The sequence below is a fragment of the Molothrus ater genome, chromosome 4 (genome assembly GCF_012460135.2).
Source record: "Molothrus ater isolate BHLD 08-10-18 breed brown headed cowbird chromosome 4, BPBGC_Mater_1.1, whole genome shotgun sequence".
Classification (NCBI taxonomy): Eukaryota; Metazoa; Chordata; class Aves; order Passeriformes; family Icteridae; genus Molothrus; species Molothrus ater.
The window spans coordinates 4961153-4984527 of NC_050481.2; the positions used below are offsets into that span (position 1 = coordinate 4961153).

Genomic DNA, 23375 nt, shown 5'->3' on the forward strand with positions numbered 1-23375 from the left:
CCCGAAGCATGGTTGGGAAGGTGGAAAAGGTTCAGAATTGCTGCTACGATCTGGGGAGGCTGTCAGGGTAATTAATGGGAGTTCTGTCTGAAACGGGCCAGTCCGGGGCACGAGCACAAAAAGGCAGTGAGAAAATTTGAGCACTCTGAGGTCCGTGCTTGGCTCGGAGAGCCGACTCAGCCAAGGGCCCGTGCCAGCCCCGCGGCGAGGGGTGCTCGCCTCCAGCCAGGACCTTTTCCGCCCGAGTCCCGCGGCCGCGGAGCGGGGCCGGGCCGGGCCGGCGCCCCGGGCCCGCGGCGGGAGGCGCGGCCGCCCCCTGCAGGGCCGCGCCGGGAGGCGCCGCGGGAGCGGGCGGGACGGGGGCGGCCTCGGGGCCGGGACAAAGCCCGGGGCGGCGGCAGGGGCACCGCCCGTCTCCCTCCGCCCCAGATGTCCCCGCCGCCGGAGGGGAAGGGGGGCGGGCCGAGGCGGGGCCGGGGCGGGCGGAGCGGGGAGCGAGGGAGGCGCCGAGCAGGGAGAGCACCGGGCGGGCTGAGGCAGTGGCGGAGCGGGGTGGCCGCGGCCCTGGCACGGCGGCGCCCGGGGGCGGGAGCCCAGGGGCCGGGCGGAGGAAGAGGAGGGGCGCGGGCAGCGGCGAGAGGAGCCGTCTGGAGCAGCCGCCGCGCCGAGGCGGCCACGGAGGTGAGCGAGCGGCGGGAGGAGGCCCCTGCCCGGGCGGGGCTGACACCGGCCCCAGGGCTGGGGGGTCCCCGCCGGGCGCGGAGCGGGTGCCCGTGCGGAGCCGGGTGTGTGCGCGGCGGAGGGCGGCGGGCACGGGGTCGGAGCTGAGGCAGGGCTGGGGCGCTCCCCAGCTGCTCGGGGTTCCCCGGAGGGAGGGGGTCGCGCTGCCGGGCGGCTCCGAGCCGTGGCTGCCCGGGCGGGCAGGGCAGGGCTGAGCCCGGGCCGGCTCGGGCGGTGGCTGGGGTGCGCGGTGCCGGCGGGGCACGGGGCGGCGGCGCGGGGTGCCACGGCGTGACCCCGGGGCTGCCGGGCGCCGCTGCTGCCGCGAACAAAGAAGCGTGCGGGGAGCAGCGCTGCCCTGCTGCTGCACAAACTCCCGAAAACGCCCGCAGCCGGCAGCAGGAACACGGGGTGAGGAGAGGATTCGCTGGTGAAGCCTCGCTGGGAGGAATGTTTCTAGGATGGAAGGATATATTCGGTTCTCCTCGGGAGAAGATGCAAGACTTGCTGTGGTTTTGAGGCCACTGTCATATCTGCTCATTGTTTGTTGTTGGGGATTTTTTTTTGCATGTGGCTGATCAAGCCTCGTAACGAAAAATTTTCTTTAAAACGGCTCTCTTGATTAATTCAACAGTATTAGGAAGAATAAGGAATACGAGCCCTTGACTTTGGTCTTTGTTGTCTGCGTTTGCAGCTGACTGAATTATGACTTGCATGTAGGGTTAAAAGTGCTGTCTCCTTTATTTCAGAGCTCTAGGGGAAGATGTTGTCTCTTCTGACATCTTGCGATTGAGATACCTGAGAACAGGTTCAGTAAGAATCAAGTTCCTGAAGAAGACACTACGAATGTATTGAAATAAGAAGCTGTAAACATTTTTTTCCCCTCTGTCGCCTGTGCTGCATAAGAAACCGTAATGTGAAGCACTTCTCGGACACTCTCCCAGATGTATGAAGTCTGCAAAGCTCGCCGGCCAGACTGGCTGCTTTAGTCAGTGGTACTTGCCACATTTGTGGTGTGTAGATAGTACTCTGAAGGGAAATCGCTTTTTTTTATGAAATTCCCAGAAGGAACATTTTATTATGGACAGCTTTTTCTGTATGTATATCCAGAGAGATTAATGCCTAGAGTTGAAAGGCGTTTAGTATACACTGCAAAGTTGGCTTTCCCTCAGCTTTTCCAGCTGTACTGTCTCCCCGGTACGCTGGGAACACGCACAACTGCCTGAGCCGCAGATGCAGCCATGGAGCTGCGCGAACTCGTGAGCCACACCAGGAGTCTCGCCGAGGGCTGGTCCCAGCCGCCGCTGCACGATCGATGTCAGCTGAGCTGTGATGGTGCCGTGCTGATCCCGGCACAGCGCACAGATGGAGTGACACCCGCCCTGCGGAGGAGAGGCTGCTGAGTTTTACCCTGAGCAAGGGTGCCCGGTCGCCGTCACCTCTGCCAAGTTCTGCGCGCAGGATCGTCCCGTGCCGGAGGCATCTCCCCGCTCCTGAGATGCTGAAGATGTGCTGTGGCTTATGACACATCCAGGAGAAGAAGCTTTATAAAATGGCTCAAACCAGCTTGCTGCAGGGAAAGCAGTTTTACTGTAGGGAGTGGGTTTTCCACAAGCTTCAGCACTGCCTCCAGGAGAAAGCGAGCTGCGGCGGCAGCGCTGCCAACAAACCATCTCTCGTAGCCAATCCTGGGAATAACAGCGGTGTTGTCTCCGGGAAAGGACCTGCCTGGGGTGTGTTGTTGGTAGGAGGGCCCGGCAGCGGGAAGACAGCCCTGTGCACTGAGTTACTGTGGCCAAGCTCACCTGCAAACCTGCAGCGAGGCTTGCATCGCCAGGCCCTGGCCTTCCATTTCTGCAGGGCCCAGGACTCTGACACGCTCTGTGTTGGAGGCTTTATTCGAGGTTTAGTCACACAGATATGCCGCAGTGGACTGATCCAGGGATACGAGGACAAACTAAGAGATCCTGCTATTCAAAGTCTCTTGCAGCCCGGGGAATGCGAGAGGAACCCTGCTGAAGCGTTTAAAAGGTAAAAACAAATTAAAAAAAAAAAAAAAAACAACAAAACAGTCCTATTGAAAACAAACCCAAAATAAAACAAACAAGAAAACTCTGCTGTTTAGGTCTTCCTTCCAGTGAGCCTAAGATGCAGATAGTTTAAAACATGTTTGTTTCATGGCTTGTTATCTCTGTCAGAGCGTGCAGACTTACCATGGAAAAATCTAACTTTGTCCTTATAGCTGACATAAATAAATATTTACCTTTAAAACAAAGTTTATTATTAATAGTGAATTTATTTACATTTGTATGTTAGTACCCTCAGATGTAACTGGATGTTTTGGAAAGACTTGAAAGTAATTGACTTCAGAGTGGAAAATACCTAGTCCGTGGTCTCTGTGTGCCATAAAGGTAGGGCAGTTGTCCTTCACAGACCTGGAACAGACCTTACAGGACCCTTGGAAAAACTTCCAATAACATGCTCTGTCTAAGAGGAAACTGAGCTAATGGATCTCTGGGTCTGATCCAGCACATCGGTTTTATGTTTGTCTAAAAATATGTGGTAGGAAAATGTCAATTAACTCCTTATGTTTCTTCTCACAATATGCACAGATTGTGTCAAATCTTTATTGCTGCTTCTTCTGTAAGTACTTCAAAGTGTTGATGGGATCAGGAATTGATCAAGAAATTGATCACCCTGCCCCTTAAGAGGTTTGTCAGCTGTCTAAGCTGAATGGAAAAGAAACAGACTTTTTTACTGGTGTTCCCTAACAAACCATAGTCTCCTGAGTATGTCACTGATAATTCTGTTTCTGTGAGGATAAGGATATATAAAAGGATACATCACTTGTATATATAAGTGTATATCCATAGATCTACTTAGAACAATGTACAGTCTTGAGCACAGCCTGTGTCAGCCTGTGTCTATTGGTCTTTATTCCTTTGGGTCACAGTGAAGGAAAATTCATGAAGGGTAAGGCTTGTCTTCATCAACAGAGCATCAGTTGAATGTGCTGCCAGCATAAAAGTTGTCTGGAATATTGGTTAAACTGAATTTTTTTTTTTGGTACTGTATAGTGGTGTAACTTTTTTGTGGTACTAGAGGGTTTATTGCATGTTTCCAGTATAAAATTCCTCTATTTTTTTTTCTCTCCTGCCTACTAGGATTGTGGAGGCAAGTACTGAGGTTGAACTGTGGTGCTTGCTCTCATTGTCATGGTGGTGTAAAAGAGCCTTCTAGTTCTGAAGGCTGTTATGTCCTTGCCTGCTGAATAAACAGGATGCATGTCTACATTGTTCTCAGCATAGTGTCTTAAAACAGATAGTCTAAACCGAGACTAGTTCTGGATTTTTTGTTTGCTGCTAAGTGAATATGCAACTTCTAACAGCTATTAGGGTCCTAATTTCAGAGGTATTAAGCCCTCTTAAATTCTAATGAATAAAAACTGGGTGCAATTAAGTGCCTATAAATGGAATAGCAGACTGGCCATCTAGCTTTAGGCAGTCTTTTAAAATCATGAAAGTGGAATAATCTGGTGTGTAAGAGCCTGTTTATGTTTAAAAGTCTATTACAGGGAAATCTGACTAATTTAGTACAGCCAAGTTCTCAGTAAGAGCTGGAATCCTTCCTCTTGTGAAAGTGATTGCTGACTGCACAGAACAGGAGCTAGGTAAATATCTTTAGACGAAAATGCAACCTAGAAATATAAAATACAAGAGATATTTGTTTAGACTGATTTTTATAAACATAGGGTGTATAAATGATGGGCTGGTTTGAGGAGCTCAATATACATGGTTCTTGGATTTGTACAAAAAAAATAAAATAAGCACAAGATCCAGCAATGGTCACTTCCTTCTCAAATTGTGCAGCACTGATTGTGAATTCCTGTTATTACCCTAGAAATACTTATGGGGTAGTACAGCAGCTTCAGTCAAGGAGATTTTTTTCTTTTCACCCTTCATGTATTCCCTTGCTCCCACTTATCCTGATCTGCTGCTCTCAAAAGCAGCCGTGGTGGCTGGTCCTGGTTCTCCTGTTTCAGATTTAAGGGAGATGAGGTGTTGGAGACAAGGTGCTGTGCAGGGAATATAAGTTTTCAGCACTGTTTTCAGCAGGGGACCAGGAGGTGGCTGCTGACAGCGGCACCAGGAGCTTGTTCTGCTGGGTGATACAATCTGTCCACAAACAAGAGGCACTTGGCCACCCCCTTCCCACCATCAGACACCTCGATCGTTTGTTTGATTGAACTTTTGGTAGTGTATGAACCGTGCAGGGAATGTTTTAACAAAACTGTAATTTAGGATGTTCTGTGGTTTCTAAGACTTGCCGCTGAGCACTTCCATCCTGGGCTCCGGTGTGTTCAGAGTTTATGTTAAGTGGAGGTTGTTGTGGTGTGAAAGGAGTTCTAGGAAGACTTTCCTGTCAGATGATTGCATCCCTCATTGTGTAAAGGCACTGAAGAAACACAAAGTGCTTCATCGATTCTTGCCTTGTTTTAGTTTATTCAGTAGAAGAGGAGAAAGATTTTTCTTTAAAGGCACTGTCAAATTTTTGCTCTGCTTTTTACAGCTGCTCCAGACCCAGCCATGTATTCATGGCCTAAAATGGAAAGACTTCTCTTCATAAGTGCTAAACAAGATGATACCACTCTATTTTTGTGCTGATTGTCCTGGAAATACTGAGAAAGAAAAGCTTCTTAAAGTCTGGTAACATGCTAGTTTATAAACAATGTAAAGTTTGTTAGCTAAAATGGTGACATGTTTTCCTGAAGGATGTTTCTTAAATAGATTTTCAGCAGTCCTGATGGTCTTAGTGATACATATGCAAGGAGTGACCCTCAGAGTTAAGACGTTTCTCACACTGTTTAAACATCTCCTCTTAAAAACTTCTTATGAATTTATAAGATTTAAATGCCCTAAAAATTTTTTCAGGGGTAAATCTTTCAAAGAACCAGAAAGGCTGAATTATACAAATGTATTTAGCATTTTGAGTTTGTTGCTGCACTGACAGCTGAGAGAAAGAACAGCTACTTGCAGCACTTTTCTTATCAGGCACTCAGTGCTGGAGCAGAAAGCAGCTTAAAATGTGAGGGAGAGTGCTGAACCCTCACAGTCAGATTTTCAGTGAAAGTAAAGCAGAAGGGAAGGAAAAGATGTTACAGACACCAGAAGTTAAGAAATGGTGTGATAAACAAAGAATTTAATTCAAAAGGACCATTAAGCTCTTCTTCCCTGTTGATACAGAAAAGTTAAATTCTGAATAACCCAAATTTTGTAATGCTGTCTCTAGGGTTGTTTTGGTTTTGCTGCAGCAAGTTTGTGCTTCCAGTGATTTGGTAGGAATACAGGCAGATACCATTTATCCAAGGCCATGAGGGCATAGAGCAACTCTGATACAAGCTGTGGATAATGCTGAGCTTTGTGTAAACCAGGCTGCAGAAAGGCATTTCCCTTGTGTTCCTGGTTTATGTTTTCCAGACAGAGGAGATGCCATTGAACACCTTCAGGCAGTAGGGAAAGGCACACCATTCCCATGTGCTGTGATGCAGTTGGGATTATTGATGGGAGGCAGAGCTTGCTTCATTCACAGCCCAGAGAGTGTCTGTCACTAGAAGTGTGGGCATAGTTTACCCTGCAGAGCTGATTCTTTTTTCCAGCCATTGCTCTTGAGTTTGAGAGATACCCAAGACCAGAGAATTTAGAGGTGGAAGGTATTAAATAACATCACGTTTTTAAACTCCCACCAAACTCACCTTCAGTGTGTGTTGGTCTGGTACAAACTTAAACCAAACTTGGAATTTTGCTTGAGTGTGTTGCTGCAATTAATAAATCACCAAAAAATGGTAAATTTCCACATCTCCCAGCAGGTTGGTGGAGGTGGAGCTGCTTTGTTCTCACTCACAGGTGAAGTTTCTTTCCAGCTTCTGGGTGTCTTTTCAGGGAATTTCAAATCTTGTCAGACTTTTCACATCCTTATTTCTCACATACTGAATTTGGGTCAGTGGTGTCCAAGTGGTTTTTCCTTGTGAGGTATCCTAACATGTAATTACTAAAGTATTTCTCATACAACTACTTTAATGTGAGAGGGTCTAAGTGATTTTTATCAGGGAAAAGAATGAAGCCGTGAATTCAGATTTCCACTTACTGCATTGCTAAAGTTGCATTCCCAGGCAAGTAGATGCCCCTGATCAGTAGAGACCCCAAAAAACCTAGAAATTTAAAAGAAATAAAGCCACAAAACCAAATCAGAAAGAGCTGCTGAACAAATCTATTACTCTTTAAGAGCTTCACAGAAGTTCTCTCAAGCTGATCTTACATGCTCTTTACCAAAAGTGAATGTAGGGAAGCTGTATCCCAGAGCTTAAGTATATATATATATTTTTTTTTTTTCAGAAAGGACACCAGATTCTATGCATGCTGGTGCTAAATTCAGTGCAATGGTTCCTTTTGCAGATTCCCAGACTATCAGAGCTTTTCTTCTGTTTCTAACTCCTCATCTCTTCGTGAGCATCAGGTTTGCCTTATGATTTAACGTGACCAATAATGTTAAGTGATTGATAGTTTTATAGTTCTCTAGAATATGCAAATACCTGTAGACTCGAGTGTAAGAAAGGGGTGTGAGAGGTCATGTAAGGTTCTCTGCTGACTGCAAGTTTGAAGCAGGGGTTTATGTTGATTAAATTTGAAAGCCTTGCATGAGTTGTGTGAGTCACTCCCTTGGACAGCGTTAAAGTGCAGCAGGGCCTGTGCCAATTGCTGTTATCTATGTAAAGTTCCTTCTGCCTGCTTGGAGAACTCCAAAGGGTTGAGCCTCTGGTGTTTTGTCTTTGGCAATGTAATGGAAACCTCATAAAGGGCAGAATTCAGAGGAAAAACCTCTGAGTGTCAGCCAGAGCTAACAAGTATTTCCTTCCCCCAGCCCTTCACCTGTATTGCCTTTTCATGCTACTAAGTTATTTATCTTCCTCCTTCCCTCAAAAGTCGTGTGTCATCAGAAAGTTGCAAATTGTAGGTGATAGAGTTTTTACTCCTATCTAAATTATATGGGAGTAACAAGTTTTATTCCAAGTTCTGGATTCTTTGTCTGACAATGTAGAAAAACAGTGGTTTGTTCAGTAAACCTTCTGTGACTTTTGTCCAGGGACTTTCAATCTGCTGTACTGAAGTGCATTTTTCCTACTTAAATGAAGGAAAAGATTCAGACATTGAGTTGTAAACGATGACAGATGAAGTGTGAAGAAGCTGCTCATTTTTAGATCTCTTTGTACCATCTTTGAAGTCAGTAATATAATTAAAATTATAATGGGTTGTGTAGGCTTTATTGAGCAATTAACTAGTGAGCTTTTTGTTGGTTTGGAGTAGCCTATTCTTAATTGCAAAAACCTGAGTGCATTTTGGAGTCAATTTGAGATGAATTAGGAGTATCCTGACTTTGTAGGGTACAACCCTACAAACTTGGGAGTTTCCCTTGCTATGAATTAACCAAGGTATGTGCTTCTACTGCAGTTTGCAGCACCCCAGTTCCAAGACTGCTGTGAAAAGATGAGAGGCAGCACATTGGAGACAGTTAAAGATACCTGAGCTTTGGCTACTGGAAACCCAAAAGCTGCTGGGATTTCTATCAATTTACTCTAGAGGACATGAGTAATTCAGTATTAATCTTTCATAGGTGATAAATGACTCAGTTTTTGTCACGCAGGTCTCAGACTGTCTGGGAGTGATCTACTTCTTTTTTTCTAATCTACTTCCTTCTGGAAAGGGCTGCTGCAGAGCCTTTCCCTGTGCTTCCAGAGCTTCAGTACAATCTTGGGAGCTGTAGCTCTCCAGTGGTTGCAAGAAGGGTGTGAGTATATAGATTTTGTTAGACTCTCTTAATTTTGTAGAGCTGTAAATGGTAGAAACAAAGGCAAGCACTAACTGCATCCTGTGTTAAACCTTAAACCTTACAGGGTCATTGCAGATCCTCATGCAAAGAAGGATCTGAATGCATAATACATTAATTTGCAAGATTCCTTAAGAAGTAAGTTAAACCTCCAGTGTGTTTGTTATACATTTGCCACATGTAAAGTTCAAATGTGCAATTGACAATTGAGAAGGTTGGAAGGGGAGCTCAGAAAGATCAAGTCCAGCATCTCCTTCACCAGACAGGAAAAGCTGAAGATGCTGCCTGCATCTGCTCTTATGCTTCACAGTTCTTCTAGGAAAAAAAAAAAAATCCATATGTTAGCCTGCATTGATTTCTTCTTGCTATAATCCAAGTTTTTTACTACTTAGAATTTATTCTCCATGTTTCTGGAGAACACCCTTTCTTTCCTTTTTGGGACAGCCTTTTACATCTTTAAATACAGCTTTTTTCTCTTTCATCTCAGCCTGAAATACAATAATTCATTTTGTTAGTGTGTCCTCAGAGGTCACACCTAAGAATGTGGCATTAAAAATCCCTTACCTAAATAAAAGGCTTTGGTTTCTAAAGGGAATTTTTCTTACCAATGTTTTAGATGTGTAAATAGGCAACATTCTACTTCTGTACTTTGCCAGATTTTTGTCCATTCCCGCATCTTTCACTTATGCTTGACTAGAATCCTGAAGCTAGTTGGACCCTAGCCCAGAAGATCTTGATCTGGTTGAAGATTGAATTCTCCTTTTAGTAGGAGTTCTCAGTTAAAAACTATCTCATTACAGTTAGAATCATGTTGTTTTGTTTATCTGTGGTTTATTTAATACTCAACAATGATGATACCAACTGAAAATCATAGCAATTTATGGGTGAGATGAGAAACTGTTTCTGTAAGAGCGTGCCACAAGAGGGTTAAAAAGAATCTGCCAGCTCAGCCTGTCTTTCCAGTGGAGTTGCAGAAGGTAAATTTGCTTTTGTGAGAGCATCTTGACTGTGCTGGAACTTCTGAGTGTTTATGTGTAACCGGGTCTTTGGGCTTTTAGCTGGTGCTGGGTTTCATAGGAAGCTCTGTGTTCTGGTGTTCTCCAGCCCATTAGAAGCGTTGAGCATTGCCTGAAGCTTAAGCACTTTGTGGCATGTTTCTCTTTAGGCTTTTCCCTTAAATCTGTGGAGTTAACGGGTCACATAGCAGCAGTCAGTGTTTCTGCAGGAGCAAGCTGTATGTTCCTCTTTCATTGTATGGAAGCACAGCCTACAGACTGAACATAATACCGTTTAAGGTTTTAACCTTTTCAGATTAAATTACCATAAGAAAGTTTCCCCGAGGCATTTTAATAATGACAACTTACATAGACCTTTTTGTCTTCTACTTCTATAGGCATTAACATTTTGGCTTTAATCAATGTGGCTCAGACTTAAACCTTACAGGTTTTCCTATAAGCTGTTTAGTTAGATGGACCTTCATAGCCATTCTTACTTGTTAATTATTTCCCTTCCCTTCAGTTTTCTGTGCACATGTTCATAGCTTGTGCAAGGGTTTAGGTTTCTTTTCCTGTCTTCTTTTTCAATGAAAAAATGAAAAGGATTTGGTGGATTGTGAAGTAGAAAGGATGTAGTGTGTCTTATATACTGGGAGAAGGTAGTATTGAAATACTGCCTCCTGAAAGCCACGACTTGAAGAGGTTTCAGTTTCTTGTCTGTGATGGTGTGTACAATGCACTGGGAGTGGTGAGAGATCTTCTGTCTTTGTCCAGGAGCAGGAGTCTCTCCAATAGTTAATGTCTTTACATTTTGTGATTGAAGAATGACTGCTGAAAAAGAAATAACCAGGCCAAAGAGGCAAGAAACTAATTACATTGACCCAAGGGTTGAGTTGTACAGAGGTGTTCAAAGTATTGCAGAGGAGGTGCCAGAAAGAAGGAGGTGGGTAGGTTCCTGGTCTGCTTGTTGACATCAAAATGTGAGAAAATAGCATGAAAATAGAACTGAAAATGAGATCATGAAAAGAAGGCAATTGGGGAAACATACGTAATGAAGAAATAAAAGGGGCAAAACAATTGCTATCAAATTCCTCTCTCTGTCACATTTGCAGATAACTTCACACAGAGTGAGGACCATGCAGGCAGGTAGGAGACCATCAGACTTTTGGGCTCAGTTGTGGTTGCTGCTGTTTAAATTGATGGGAGTGAGAGGAAGGATGGAATAAAGGATCATATGTGATGAGTGGACTTTGAGTCCACAGACCACCAGCAGTGTCTCTTCCTTGGGTTTTTTTCTTTGTCATGTCCTAATAAGAGCTGGTAGTGCTTATGTGGAGAAGGGAAGGTGGTAGGCACCTTGCACAAGATGCAAGTTGTGTGCTGCAGATCTGTGATATCTTAGAACATGAGAGAAGGAAGGGGCCCTGGCAGCACCTTATTTTAGGTTATTTGCAGCATCATGGAGTTGTCCTGGAAGAAATAGAGCACTGTTCAGAAGTTAAGGAAAGGAAAATACCAGCAGTGTAAAGATGACAGTAGCAGGCAGGTAGGAATGAACCTCAGGAGGAAAATCTGTTCAGAATGGGATTACAGCATGATCTCCATCTTAGAGCAGTTAATTAACAAGTCTTGGTTTAACTACATCAGCTCTCCTCCAGCGATAGTGAGCACGATACACTAGGCTGTCTATCCTTTCTCTACACTTTCCTGGAGTAGAATTCAGCAGGACATTAGAAAAAAAAGTTCAGTATGTAGGTAAAGTGAAGCTGATCCATGGTAAGAGAAATTGTGTCCTGTAGGATTTTGGATTACCCTAAATGATCAAAGTCTAACAGATGGAAACTTCAGCAGTCGACAGCACAACACCAAATCATTCTGTGTTTCTATGCTTTTTTTGTTAATACCTTCTTTAATTTTAAATGGTGCTTTTCATCCACAGTAAACAATTTGTGTATGAATAATTGGAGGGAGGAAGTGGAAGTTGTAGTTTCTATCACTTGTATTGTAGCTAAGGCTAATAAATATTAGGCTACAAAATCAGTTCCAAAGCTAAATACAACAGTGCAGTAAGATTATAGAATCAGGGTTACACAGTGCTAACCTAACAGTGTTTCTTGAGAGTAAATTATGGTGACAATACAGAAAGCATCAATTGGAGCTTTACAGGCAAAACAGAAAAACTGTATCTGCTGGGGGCTGGGATGAAAAAACCCAAACCACAAGGTAGCTGATAAGGCCCCAGAGTGATGCATGAGGAACATATGCTGTGAATTGTGCTTTGGGGAGTATGGGAGAATAATTTTGAATGGGACACAGGAAAGCTGCTCCATCTGTTGCCTCTTCAACTAAGTGCAATAAACATTGGGATAGTCCGTTTTACTAAGATGGAAAATAAGATGGATAAAGATATGTGGTAACAAACAGGAAAGCTGTCTTAAGTGTGCTTGACTTAGGCAGGTAAATTCTCAACAGCTTTTCATCTGGTATTTGTGCAGAGGATTTTCTCAGAATGAGGTTGGACAGTGTAATCCTGCAATCAGTTCAGCAGTGGAAGTGTGAGGTGCTCTGTGATGGCGTGCGAGACTTGAGGCAGGCAGGTGTGGAGCTGCTTGATTAGGGAAGGATCAAGATTTTCAAATGTCAGTTGTTGATTAGCCTGGTTCTTCCAGGCTGGCAGATCAAGAGCCCCCTGTTCTGAAGGAGCAGTTTAGTGTTGAAACAGCCACTGCAGCTCCTCGTCTTCCTCCTTCCCAATCTGTAATGTTGGGCCTTTTTTCCCTTTGGAATGCATATGACAAAAATAATTTGGGGATTATCAGACTGAACTGCAGTAATGGTAGTGGCTCTTTTATTGTGTGTATTAATCTACTGTATTCTCTTTTATGGTCATGGAATAATAGAACATAGTAAAGAAGCATATAGCCTGACAACAGGCACACAATTGAATTTATTCAGTGCAGTTTTCTACCTGCCTCATCTGGGAGTTTTTCTGTTTCTTTTTGTGCTTAGCATTTCTCTCATGCCAGCAAATACAATCATATACCTGGAAAGAAATATCTGTTCCTTCAGTTGTGTTTATGCACTGCATAAATAGAAACAGAAAAAAGAAAGGGATTTTTGTCTATCTCCAAAATGTAGAATAATACCTACAAATTCAAATGCCTGTAAAGCTACAAGAATTTCAACTCCGTTGCGTAGTAACGTGTTCAGATAACACAGCTTATAGAAGTTACATTCTTGTTGAACAAAGAAATATTAGTTTTGCTACAACTAGGGAATCAGGTAGTTAATAAGGAAAGCTGAAAAGACTGAATGTATGTGTGTGTGTGTACATATATATTTCCCTCATTGTAACTTTGATTTCATAAATGATTTAAAACTAACCTTGTAATTTTGATACATTCTGTTGCATATATAAACTTGGTCATTTTATTATTGTGGTGCCCCACTTTTACATGTTGCATTTCAACAACAGGCTTTTGAATATTTGCAAAGTAAGTTGTTATCTTAACTTTACATGTATGCAAAATAATGTGAAGTATAGGCAATTCTCTCATTTCTACTAATGATAGTTTTCAGTGAGTCTGATTTGATGCTTTCATCTCATGCATTTCATCTAAAGTGTACATTCTTTGGCACCTCCTACTTTTTTTTAAAAAAAGAGATGGATTTGCAGGAAAAAATAACATTGAGAACTTAATTGATGCTTAATAGAAAGAAAAACACTGATTTTTGACCCTCCATAAAGAGCTTTAAAGCAAAACCTGGTGGATGACAAATTCCAGGAATAAATCTAAATAACAGCAACATAGACAACAGCTCAAAAACTGGGGATGGAGGAGGAGGGGAAATAGGCTTAGTCATGTAGGTCATGGGACAGGCAAGAAGATAAGTCAGGGAGTAATCAAATGCCTTAGGTGTCTTCATACTAATGGAAAAAAGGTAAGGGGTGAACAAGCAGAACTGGAAATTTTAGTGTACAGTCAAGATTGAGTTCAGTGCTCTAAAAGATCTGTCAGGATAACTTGTATAACAGGTATGTGTTTAAAAAAAGTAGCTTGTTTTGCACATAATATGCTTGCTTGTAGTTCTAGACTAAAGTAAAGAAAGCCACTGGGAAGTCTGATTAAAATACAAATATCACATGTGGTGGTAGTCCTACATGTGGGGTTTCTATTTGAAGGTTTGTTGGTCAGTCTGTTCTTCCATGGACTGTAAATCAAACTACCTGTCAGACCACCTTGTGTGTCTGAGAGTTTACCTGCTTTGTCCAGATTGGGTTTGTGGTAACTCAAAGAGATTCCCTCACCTCAAAACTTCTGTAAGATTCCAAGTGCTTTACCCCACCAAAACAGCAAGCTCAAGTAAGCAAAGCTGCTTTAAGATAACAAGTGGTGTCACCCATGGCATAGAATTTGGATGATAATGTCTGTCTCTGGTGGAGTTAAAAATCTGAATAACAAATAGGAGATAAACATCAGCTGGGAAGGCGTGATACAAACAGGAGTCTGCCAGTGACCATGCTTCTGATGTCAGGAAAGAGAGAATAGTTAGTGGGGAGACATAGATTAGCTTCAGTCAGATTGGGAAAAAGCAGCTGGGGAAGTGAAATCTTTTGGATACAGGGACTAGGAAATGATCTTAAATGCATATGTTGGGTTAATGGTTGGACTCAAAGGTGTTTTCGTAGAATCCTAAATGATTCTATGTTTCTTTGCTTAGAAGCGCAGGAAGAAGAAAGGCAAACTAAAAAGGATGGAGATGTTCACCATCTCAGAGGGTTTGTGAGTAAGATCTGATGAAGACAAGTGTAATGAAAGAAAGGAACTGGGAAGAGCACTGAGGTCCCAAAGCACTGTATTAAATGTCTGGTTCAGTGAAACTGAGCTCCTCCTCACTCACATGTTAAACTCCAGCAGGAAGGAGGCAGGAAGAAAATAGAGCAGCCACTAAATGTGAAAGTGAAAGAGTAATGTAAAAATGAGAGCAAGACTGCAAGTTCAAGGTGCATTGGTCATGTTTCCTGTGAGGTGTGTTTTACAAGAAGTAACTCCATTTATGTTAGCAGAAAAAAGACAATATCCAGCAAGTGTTAGCCTGCTATTCCTTGGGGAGAAAAAACTGATAACAGTAGGAAAGATAAAATTTCAATGCTCCTATGTATTGCCCTTTCTTTAAAAACAGTAATTTTGCAGTCAGCTAACATAATTAAAAGTAGCAAGAAATAGGTAAGGTTAAAGAAAACCAGCCCAGGCCAAAAACCTCAAACAGATATCCAACATAGAATAGGTGAGATGTTCTCAAACTTACTGATTGTCTGCAAAGGAGAGGTTATCTTTATCAGGATTGCTGAAAATTCAGAGTTGAAAGAAAAAAATTGTGTATTTAGTGCCTTGATTTAAGGACATAAAAGGCGTGGGGAATTAGAAGTGTGTCAGTGGAGATGAGAAATGCCAGAAGAAATTATCAGACAAACTATTTGCAGACAGCTGGGAGATAACAAAGAGGTGAAAAGCAACTAACATGGTATGACATGGTTTGGTTTTGATAAATTTAATCTAATGTCTGTTTGGAAGAGTCACAGGACTGGTGGATAAGAGATAACCATAAATGCCATCTTGTCTGCAGACTTGCATGGGACTGGTGCAAACAGCCCATGTGCAAGGTAGAACTATATTTGGCCACATGGAATAAGAGGTTAGTAACTGTACTTAATTATCAGTACTCCACTTTCAAACTGACACAGCAAATCAAGTTGGTTTCATACCAGCTTTTTCTTGTGGCTTTTTTTTTTTTTTTCAATCTGTTCCTTAATTCTGTCAAGTGACTGGAGAGATATGATTGTAAATTTTGGGTACTGCTGGCTTCCTTGTAATCACCCTGGTGTTATCTGTGGGGCAGAAGTTACAGGGCAGGAAGTACAAGGTTTGAATTGCAGGAAAGCAGGTAAAGGTTAGACACAGGAAGGGAAGGAAAAAACTTCTCAGTTTCAAGAATATTGAAGCACTGGAATGGATTGTTTAGGGAGATAGTATTGATTTGTGGAAATCTTCAGGAGTGCCTAGGCTTGTATCTCAGGGATGGCAGATGTAGAGCTGATGCTGCTGAAGGCGTGGCAGTGGACTAGGTGACCTCTCTATCACTATAAAACAGAACTGTGACAGTTTGTTTTGAATACAGTGCCTTTTTTTTTTTTTTAATTACATGTTTGGGGAAAATCTTTTCATTGTCTTGTGTGCTGTTCCTCTCTTTGCCTTTGGGGACACAGATTTTTGTATGTCAGACTCGGTGTAATTTAGAATTTATTTTATATGTTAGGACATATGGCAAGTATATTTCATTTAAAATACAGTCAGTTTGCTCCTGGTAGCAGTTGTGAATGGTTTTCAGCCACAGTTGTCTGTCCTTTATAATAGCCAAGTTGTTTGCAAACTGCTCTGGGCAGTCCACTATTACACCAAAATATTTGCTCTTAAGGCTTCTATTTTCTGAGGTCTCAAGTAAATCCACAAGTAGATCTGCTGGCTGTGCTTTGTAGCCCAAAATCACCTCTGTGTTTGTGTGAGACTGTAGGAGGGCTCTAATCAATACCCAGGGTCCAGCATGGCCTGTTTCTGTGGGACCAGTGGCGCTGGTTCCACCATCAGCTCTGCTTTTGTCTGCCCTGATGCCCTAGAGGTGGCTTTTGTGCTCTCCTGCTGGGGCTGCAAGTCTGCCTTACAATTGCAGATAAAATCCAGGTTGCTACAAGACATTGCAAAATCAGGTATTGAGTTGCACAAGACTTGCCTGCTGTTTCTAATTCACCACTTCTGAAAAGGCCAGACCCTCGATTTACATCTGTGTACTTCACCTAGAGCTTTCCCAATAGGTGATTCTCAGGGTGGGTTTTGTTTGGTTTTTCTGCTTTCTGCCCCTTCCTTCATAGGATTAACCATGGTTGGGTGAAATTGTTAGAGCCAGTTTGTCTTCCTGTGCAGCCTGCAAATAAATAATTTACTAGAAACAATAATCTGTATTACACTGTAGCCCAAGAGTGTGCCTTGATTCCAGTATTACACTTAGTCAGAAAGTGATAATCAGCTGCAGTGCTCTTTATCTTGTTGAGAAAGTCCAGAACTAGTACCTCGATAACCAGATCAGATCTGTCAGTGTGTACACAGGTGTGCCCACATCCAGCTGGGTCACTTCACTTTTGCCTTAAGGGTTCTATTTTTTCGGCTTTTTAAAGTGTGGAATTGTTCTGTGCTTCACAGCCCTCGTATTTCATAAGTATTCCCAGTTAGTTAAGGGTCCTGTGTGTCTGTTTTTCTGGATGTTATTACCAGTATGAGCAGCTGGGCAATTAGTAAGAAGGAAAGGCCTGTATTCCACATGCATATAGTGCCAAGAATTGGGGCAGTGATATATAGAAAGCAGCTATTGATTTGATCATTAATTTCCCTTTTCATCATTAGCCAGAATGCATTATAAGGCAGGTAAATAACCTGTTTACTGTAAGTCATCCATAAGATGTAAATGCCTTGTCACAGGACAAAATAAAACTCACTCTTCTACAAACAGTGCTACAAGCAATTTGTAAGGATGCTCTGGTTTTTCTTTCTATGTGAATACAGCTGCTAAAAGTACTTGGAATGAGGGTAATATTTCATCAGCTGAACAGCAGGAGTTGTCAATTTTATTAGAAGTTAAATTCACCTTTTCTTTTTTTTATTGCGACCTGTGCCCCAAATGCAGTTTGGAAAACAAAAGAGAAAAATGCAGCTATTGGTGTAAGTCTGTCTTTGCTGAAGCTTCTAACAGTCTTTAACAGCTTTATCTTCTCTGGCTCCATGCTTTTAAATGCAAATTGAGAACTGGGGGTGGTGGGTGCAGACAGCTTTAATGGATTATGCTCCCTGCTAACCAACCCCTGGATTATTACAATATACAAATGAACATGTGTCTGTAAGCATGGGAGAAGCAAGCTCTGGTGTTTGCTGTCACTTGTGAGAATTTTTCAAGTAGGGATGCTTACAAAATACTTGGAGTTTAGCATTTTGTTTTCTATTCTTAGGCATTTAGAAGCTCTTAGGTTTACTCCATGAGCAGTGGAAGTAGTGAAAACTCTATTGTATAGATTCCTGCCCTTGGGTACCTCTGTCCTTAGGTGTCCTGCAGTGGCCTGAGCTCCCCTCTGTAGTGTCTGTACAACATAATTCCTTCCCCTTTCCCTGGCTTCTGCTGCATCTCATTTAGAGGCAGCAGCATCAGCTTTGCCCTCAGTGGTTAGGATTTTTGCTAGGTCTCAGTGTGTGATTTTCAGGCAAAAATCCCACTGCTTCTTATGTTGCTGGCAAAAATTGCCACAACATTATCTAAATATAGTTGGCTTATTTACAGTCTCACTGTGCACTTTATTTTCAGTTTTTGCCAATACAACATAAATGGAAGTAAATTTCTTAAAAATCACATTGTGAAGGGCTGTGATATGTTGTAAACCACTTATAAGAAGGAAGATGCTTGTTAGCTTTTCTGAAGATTGAGATGAGTGCTTGGAGAATTATTTTCTTATACACCAAGTATTGTTAAACTCTTTATATATAAATGCATAATCACAAAGACATCGATCCAATATCTACAGAGGCATATTCCTGATCAATATGCAGGGTTCAGGAATATGACAAATAGCTGGTGAATTTCTTCAAGGAATCTGGTGTAGAAACGTGGGGAAAAGCAGGAGGAGGCTGTGTGGAGTAACGATGTTGTCTGCTTCTTTATGAACTTTCTTTGGAAAGAATAGTTTGTAAATTCCTGATGCAGACCTCTGGGATGGTTCTTCTGGAGACTACAAATTGGAAATATTAAGATATAATCCCTTGGGAGGTGTCCCAAGAAGCACTTTGTTAGAGCATTGTTACACTGTTTAGAAAAGGAGAAGTAAGAGCTCAGTAGTAGTAGTAGTACAGCAGATTTCCAAGTATGTCATTTCTGTCATAAAATTTGAAGCATGTCATGCTTTGCTAAAAGTAGCAGCACTTGGAGTCTGACAAATCAGGGGTAGTGGTTGTGTTTTTCTTTGTTTTTTTTTTTTTTCTGGCCCTGTGTCTTCTGGCCTGCTTAGGAGATGATTTTTGTGCCCTTGTTCTGTGTGTTTGTCAGTAGAGAATGCTGACAGCTGGGTAGAGAAACAGGAGCCCTTCTAGGATGCTGCATTCCCAATTTAAGTGGGGCATAGCTTTTTTATACACCAGAGACAGTCAAGTATGAGGAACACATTATGATTTCTTTTGCCCCTAGAGCCACTCATTAATTGCCACTTGGCAATGTGTTTGCTTTATTCTTTTTTTTCTCTTTTTAAACAAGTATGTGCACTCCTCTGTGACTCCTTTCAGCTTTTGTGGACAGCGCCGCTGTCTTTCTGCTCTGTTCTGTTGTGTCTTTGTGTTTTTGTGGATCCAATCAAAATCTCAAGGCCAGCCATAAGCAGAACTTCAGCATGGTTTGTATATATTCCTTCCATGTGTGGAAAATCATGTTTGCATGGGTTGAGTCAACTCAGTAGCAATCCTGAAGAATTCTATGGGATGGCTCATTGTTCTGAGGAATTCTTGTTTGCTGCAGAGCATGTAAAACATCATTGCTCTGCATAAGTAAGTCATTAGATGGCCATTAAAATGAACTCCATCTTTTAAAATACCTAATCGTGCTGTTTTCTCTGGAGATTTTGTGTTTTTACAAATATCCAGGTTAACTTGGGGCTTTTTTAATGATCACCACTTTTATAAATATATTAAATATAAAAGTTGTAAAGATAAAGCTGTTACCCTTTCAGAAGGTAAAGAAAATCAACTTCCAATCTTTTGAGAGGCACTCTGCAATTAAGCAATCTGTTACAACAATCTGTAGATGAATCACCCTTGAGGGAAGTGCTCTTAAAGACCTTGTTAATTCCGTGTTGATTTATGTTATTTTCCTGTGTAATCAAGAAATGGTAGGGGAGTGGAATTACTAAGTCCTGTTATGGAGGCAAACACAGACTCATAGGATGGTGTAGAAGAGACCTCTGAGACCACTGACCCCGTACTGCCCAGTCCACCACTAAACCATGTCTCGGGACAAGAGACTGACTTGGGGAGGGTTCACTTGGTGCCCCTGTCCAGATCAGCGATAAAGAAACAGAGCCGGCCCCAAAACTGAGCCCAGGCAATGCCACCTGTGACCTGCCCCCAGCTGGGTTTAACTCCCTTGCCCACCTCTCCTTAGACTCCACCATGCAGCCAGTTTGGCCAGGAGGGTGATGAGGGTGACGCTGGCAGAGGCTTTGCTGAAGTCTGGGTAAATGACATGCACAGCCTTGCCCTCATCCCCTGAGCAGGTCACCCTGTCCTAGAAGGAGATCAGGTTGCTCAGGCAGGACCTGCCTTTCCTAGCCCTGTGCTGTCTGGGGCTGATCCCCTGGCTGTCACATAATGGGGCTTCTGGCACATGAGCACAGCGCTTCCCAAAAAGTTTCGCTGCTATGTTCCTTGGCATCCGCTCTGAACTTGTGATGTAAAGTGTCTCAGAAGAACAGAATTTTGTCAAACAGTTTCAAAGGGCACTTAAAGAGAAAGCCTGATCAATATCTTGTTAATGCCACACTTTTATTAATATTGCTCTAAGCTGGGAGAAGTCACTGTGCCTCATTTCTTATGTGCATATATTTTTCCTAGTGGAATTTAAATTATGTTAAGATTCAGAAGTAGAAGTTTGGTGAAGTGGAAGGAAGCAGAGCACAGGGAGACAAGGGGCTGTGGAATAGCATTTTGTGGAGCAGCTTCAATATGCTAGGACTTGTCTGCCTGGCAAACAATAGCTCAGAGAGGCTGTGGCACAAATGGCATAGATAGTGGGAATATGACATTATTGCTGACTGCCCCTTCCAGTGAGAAGTTGAAGAATGTCAAATGGAACAAGGACATGTTGGTTTTTAAACCACAAAAGGGAGGGTTATTTCATGCAGTGTGCATCTAAGCTGCAGACAGCCTTGCTGTTGTGAGTGGCAGAGCTTTAAACCAGTTCCTACAAGACTTGGACAGACCTGTGGAAGGAAGTGTGGTCAGTTAAGGGATGTTAAATGCAAAGGCTGAATCTCAGAAAGTCCCTGGAAGCAGTGGTGGCTGAGAATAATGGTAAAATTTGGTCTCCTAGTGCTTGCCCAGTGCTTACATTATTCCTTGGACATCTGCTTCCAGCCCTGTTTGGAGGCAGAGTGATTTGGGAATCTTTCCCAGACAAGACTGTTTGCTTTTCTTGGTGGTGTTCCCAACAGGTAAAAACTGACACAAGAATGTTCTTGGATGCTCCTAAGGTATTTCGTAGGCATTTTGTTAGGGTCACACGGATTTTAAGTGAGATTTTTAATTTAAAATAACCATTACCATTTCTTCATATCTCATAGTAACATTCATTCTCAAAAAGTAATTTCATACAGAGAACTATGTGAGAAGAAAATTAGTTTTGATAGGGAAAGAAATGTTGCAGGAAAAATGCCTTGACACAAATAGCTGAGGGGGCAAGGCAGCATTTTGGTGGGGGAAGGGGTGGAAAATGTGGTCATTTCCAACTGCCTCCTTTCCTTGTGGGATTGGCATCACTTGGGAAAGTAATTTCAACCTCATGGCTACTTTAATTTCCTGTTCTGTAAATTGGTAGCTGCTTAACTTCCCAGCCTAGTGGGCAGTGATTTCAGCTGGAAGTCAGGCATCCTCTGAAGGAGTACCTAGCTGGGGAACTACCAAAGAGTTCCAGAAGTCTTGTGCTTCTGAAAAAGAAAAGGAGGGGAGGCCATGTTTTAAGATCCATGTAATACTGAATATTTTTAGATCACAGGTATTCTGTACTTCCTTTTTATACCTCTGGGAAATTTCCCCTCTAGTCGGTTCTGCTAAATTCTGTTGTTACTGTCAGACGTGAAAAGTGCACCACTGTTTCCATTTTGCTTTTTTCTCTGTCAGAAAACCAGAAAATAACAAACCTCCCCCTAACAAGGCTTATGAATAATTTCTGAAGTGGGTTAAATTCTTGCATTAACAGGCAGGGTTTTCCTGTATTCCCATTTGAATGCTTGGTAGGTGATAATGTGTTGACCAAAGTCTTCTGAAGGTAAATTTGTTCAGTAAAACAAATGAAAAAAGGTTATTATGGTCTTGAGTAAAACAAAAAATACTTATGATGGGTATGCCTTCTGGGCATGTGCAAACAGCAAATTTAAAAGAGAGTAAACTGTCAGATATGTATTTTTCTCACCTCATTTCATTTTCCAAATCCTTATACTATAAAGTCAAAGTTTACTTGCCAAGTGTATTTAAAGATAATTTAGTCAGTGAGACTTACAGGCCTAAATCACTATGAAGTTTCCCAAAAAAACAGTAGTGTAGTGTGGAAATACTGAATAGATGCATGATGGTTATGTAGTGCTATTTAAAGATACATGTAAATGTAGTGAGGTACATTTTTAAGAACCACCTGGTAAAGAGAGCAACAGTAGATGCAAATTTGAAATTTTTAGCCACACAATCAGATGTGTTGTTAGAGCTGCATCCCAAGGATGCAGATAATCCTTTCCCAGTAACAGGAGCTTGGCAACTTCAATATAAATAAAAGCTAATACATCAAAGTCACTACCAAACGCCTCAGTCTGCTACTAATTTGCATTTTATTTGTGAAGGTATGGCAGAAATTCTGTTCTTTGTAATAGTGTTATTCATTCTGACTTGAACTCTTTGAGCTTTGATATTTTATGTGTCTTTCAGATTTTTCTTTCATGACCAGCTATTGTTCGCTATTAGTTTCTGATAAGCAGTAGCAACAGCTTTGGCAGAGACAACAGTAGTGAAGTTCTTAGGCTTTAGGCCAAGTAGCTTCTTAGTGAAGCAATGTTTTTCCAAGTCTTCTAATTGAACACTATTACATAATTTTAAAGCACTGTTATAAATTAGAAGTTCATGAAAAATAATAGTGCCTAAGAAAGAACTACATCACTACCTGTTCAAAGTATTTCTTTTAGTTTAGTCTACCTCAATATTTTGCATGGTAGCAATTTTCCAAAAGTAACTTTTCAGTTGAAGTTGATCATAGCTTTACCCTGGATGCCCTGTGTGACAGTCAATGTATTGTTAAGTGCATTTAAAACACCGATTTTGTGCTGTGTTCCTTCCAGGTGCATTCTGCTGCCTCTCTTGGGAATGAAGCCCCCTCAGCAGAGCCTCTTCATGCTGGTGGACTCGGTGGATGAGGGCTGTAACGTTTCTGAGGGTGAACAGACTTCCACAAGTTTGTCTGGGACAATAGCAGAGATTTTGGCCAGCCACTTCGAGTTCTTCCCTCCCTGGCTGCTCCTCCTGTGTTCTGCCCGCAAGCAGAGTAAAGCTGTTACAAAAATGTTTACAGGTGAGCACAGAGCACAGGAATTGTTTGGGACCTGTACCTAGGATGTTGTATTTACCAGCCCTGGGGATGGTGGAAAGCGCTGCTGCATGCTTAGTTCTAAAAAAAATGCCAATAGCAAAAATAGTAATTGTAAAAAACACACATCCCTCTGTGGTATTTTCAGGGTCCCCCGTGGCAGGAAGGAAGTGATGAATTTGACTCCATGTTCTTAGAAGGCTAATTTATTATTTTATGGTATTATATTATATTAAAGAATGCTATACTAAACTATACTAAGGAATAGAGAAAAGAAACAGACAGAAGGCTTAACAAGATGCTGATGAAAAACTCGTGACTCTTCAGAGTCCCAACACAGCCTGACCATGA

General features: G+C 42.2%; 1 protein-coding gene across 1 annotated transcript in view; it reads left to right on the forward strand.

Moving 5' to 3' along the window:
- Positions 1–1424: 1424 nt before the first annotated feature.
- The window catches only part of ANKRD50 (ankyrin repeat domain containing 50), a 39134-nt gene continuing 17183 nt past the window's right edge, over positions 1425–23375 (forward strand). Inside the window, 2 exon segments of the mRNA XM_036382028.2 lie at positions 1425–2751; positions 22780–23009. Of these exon segments, the coding sequence (XP_036237921.1) occupies positions 2273–2751; positions 22780–23009 (709 nt within the window). The 5' untranslated portion in view covers positions 1425–2272.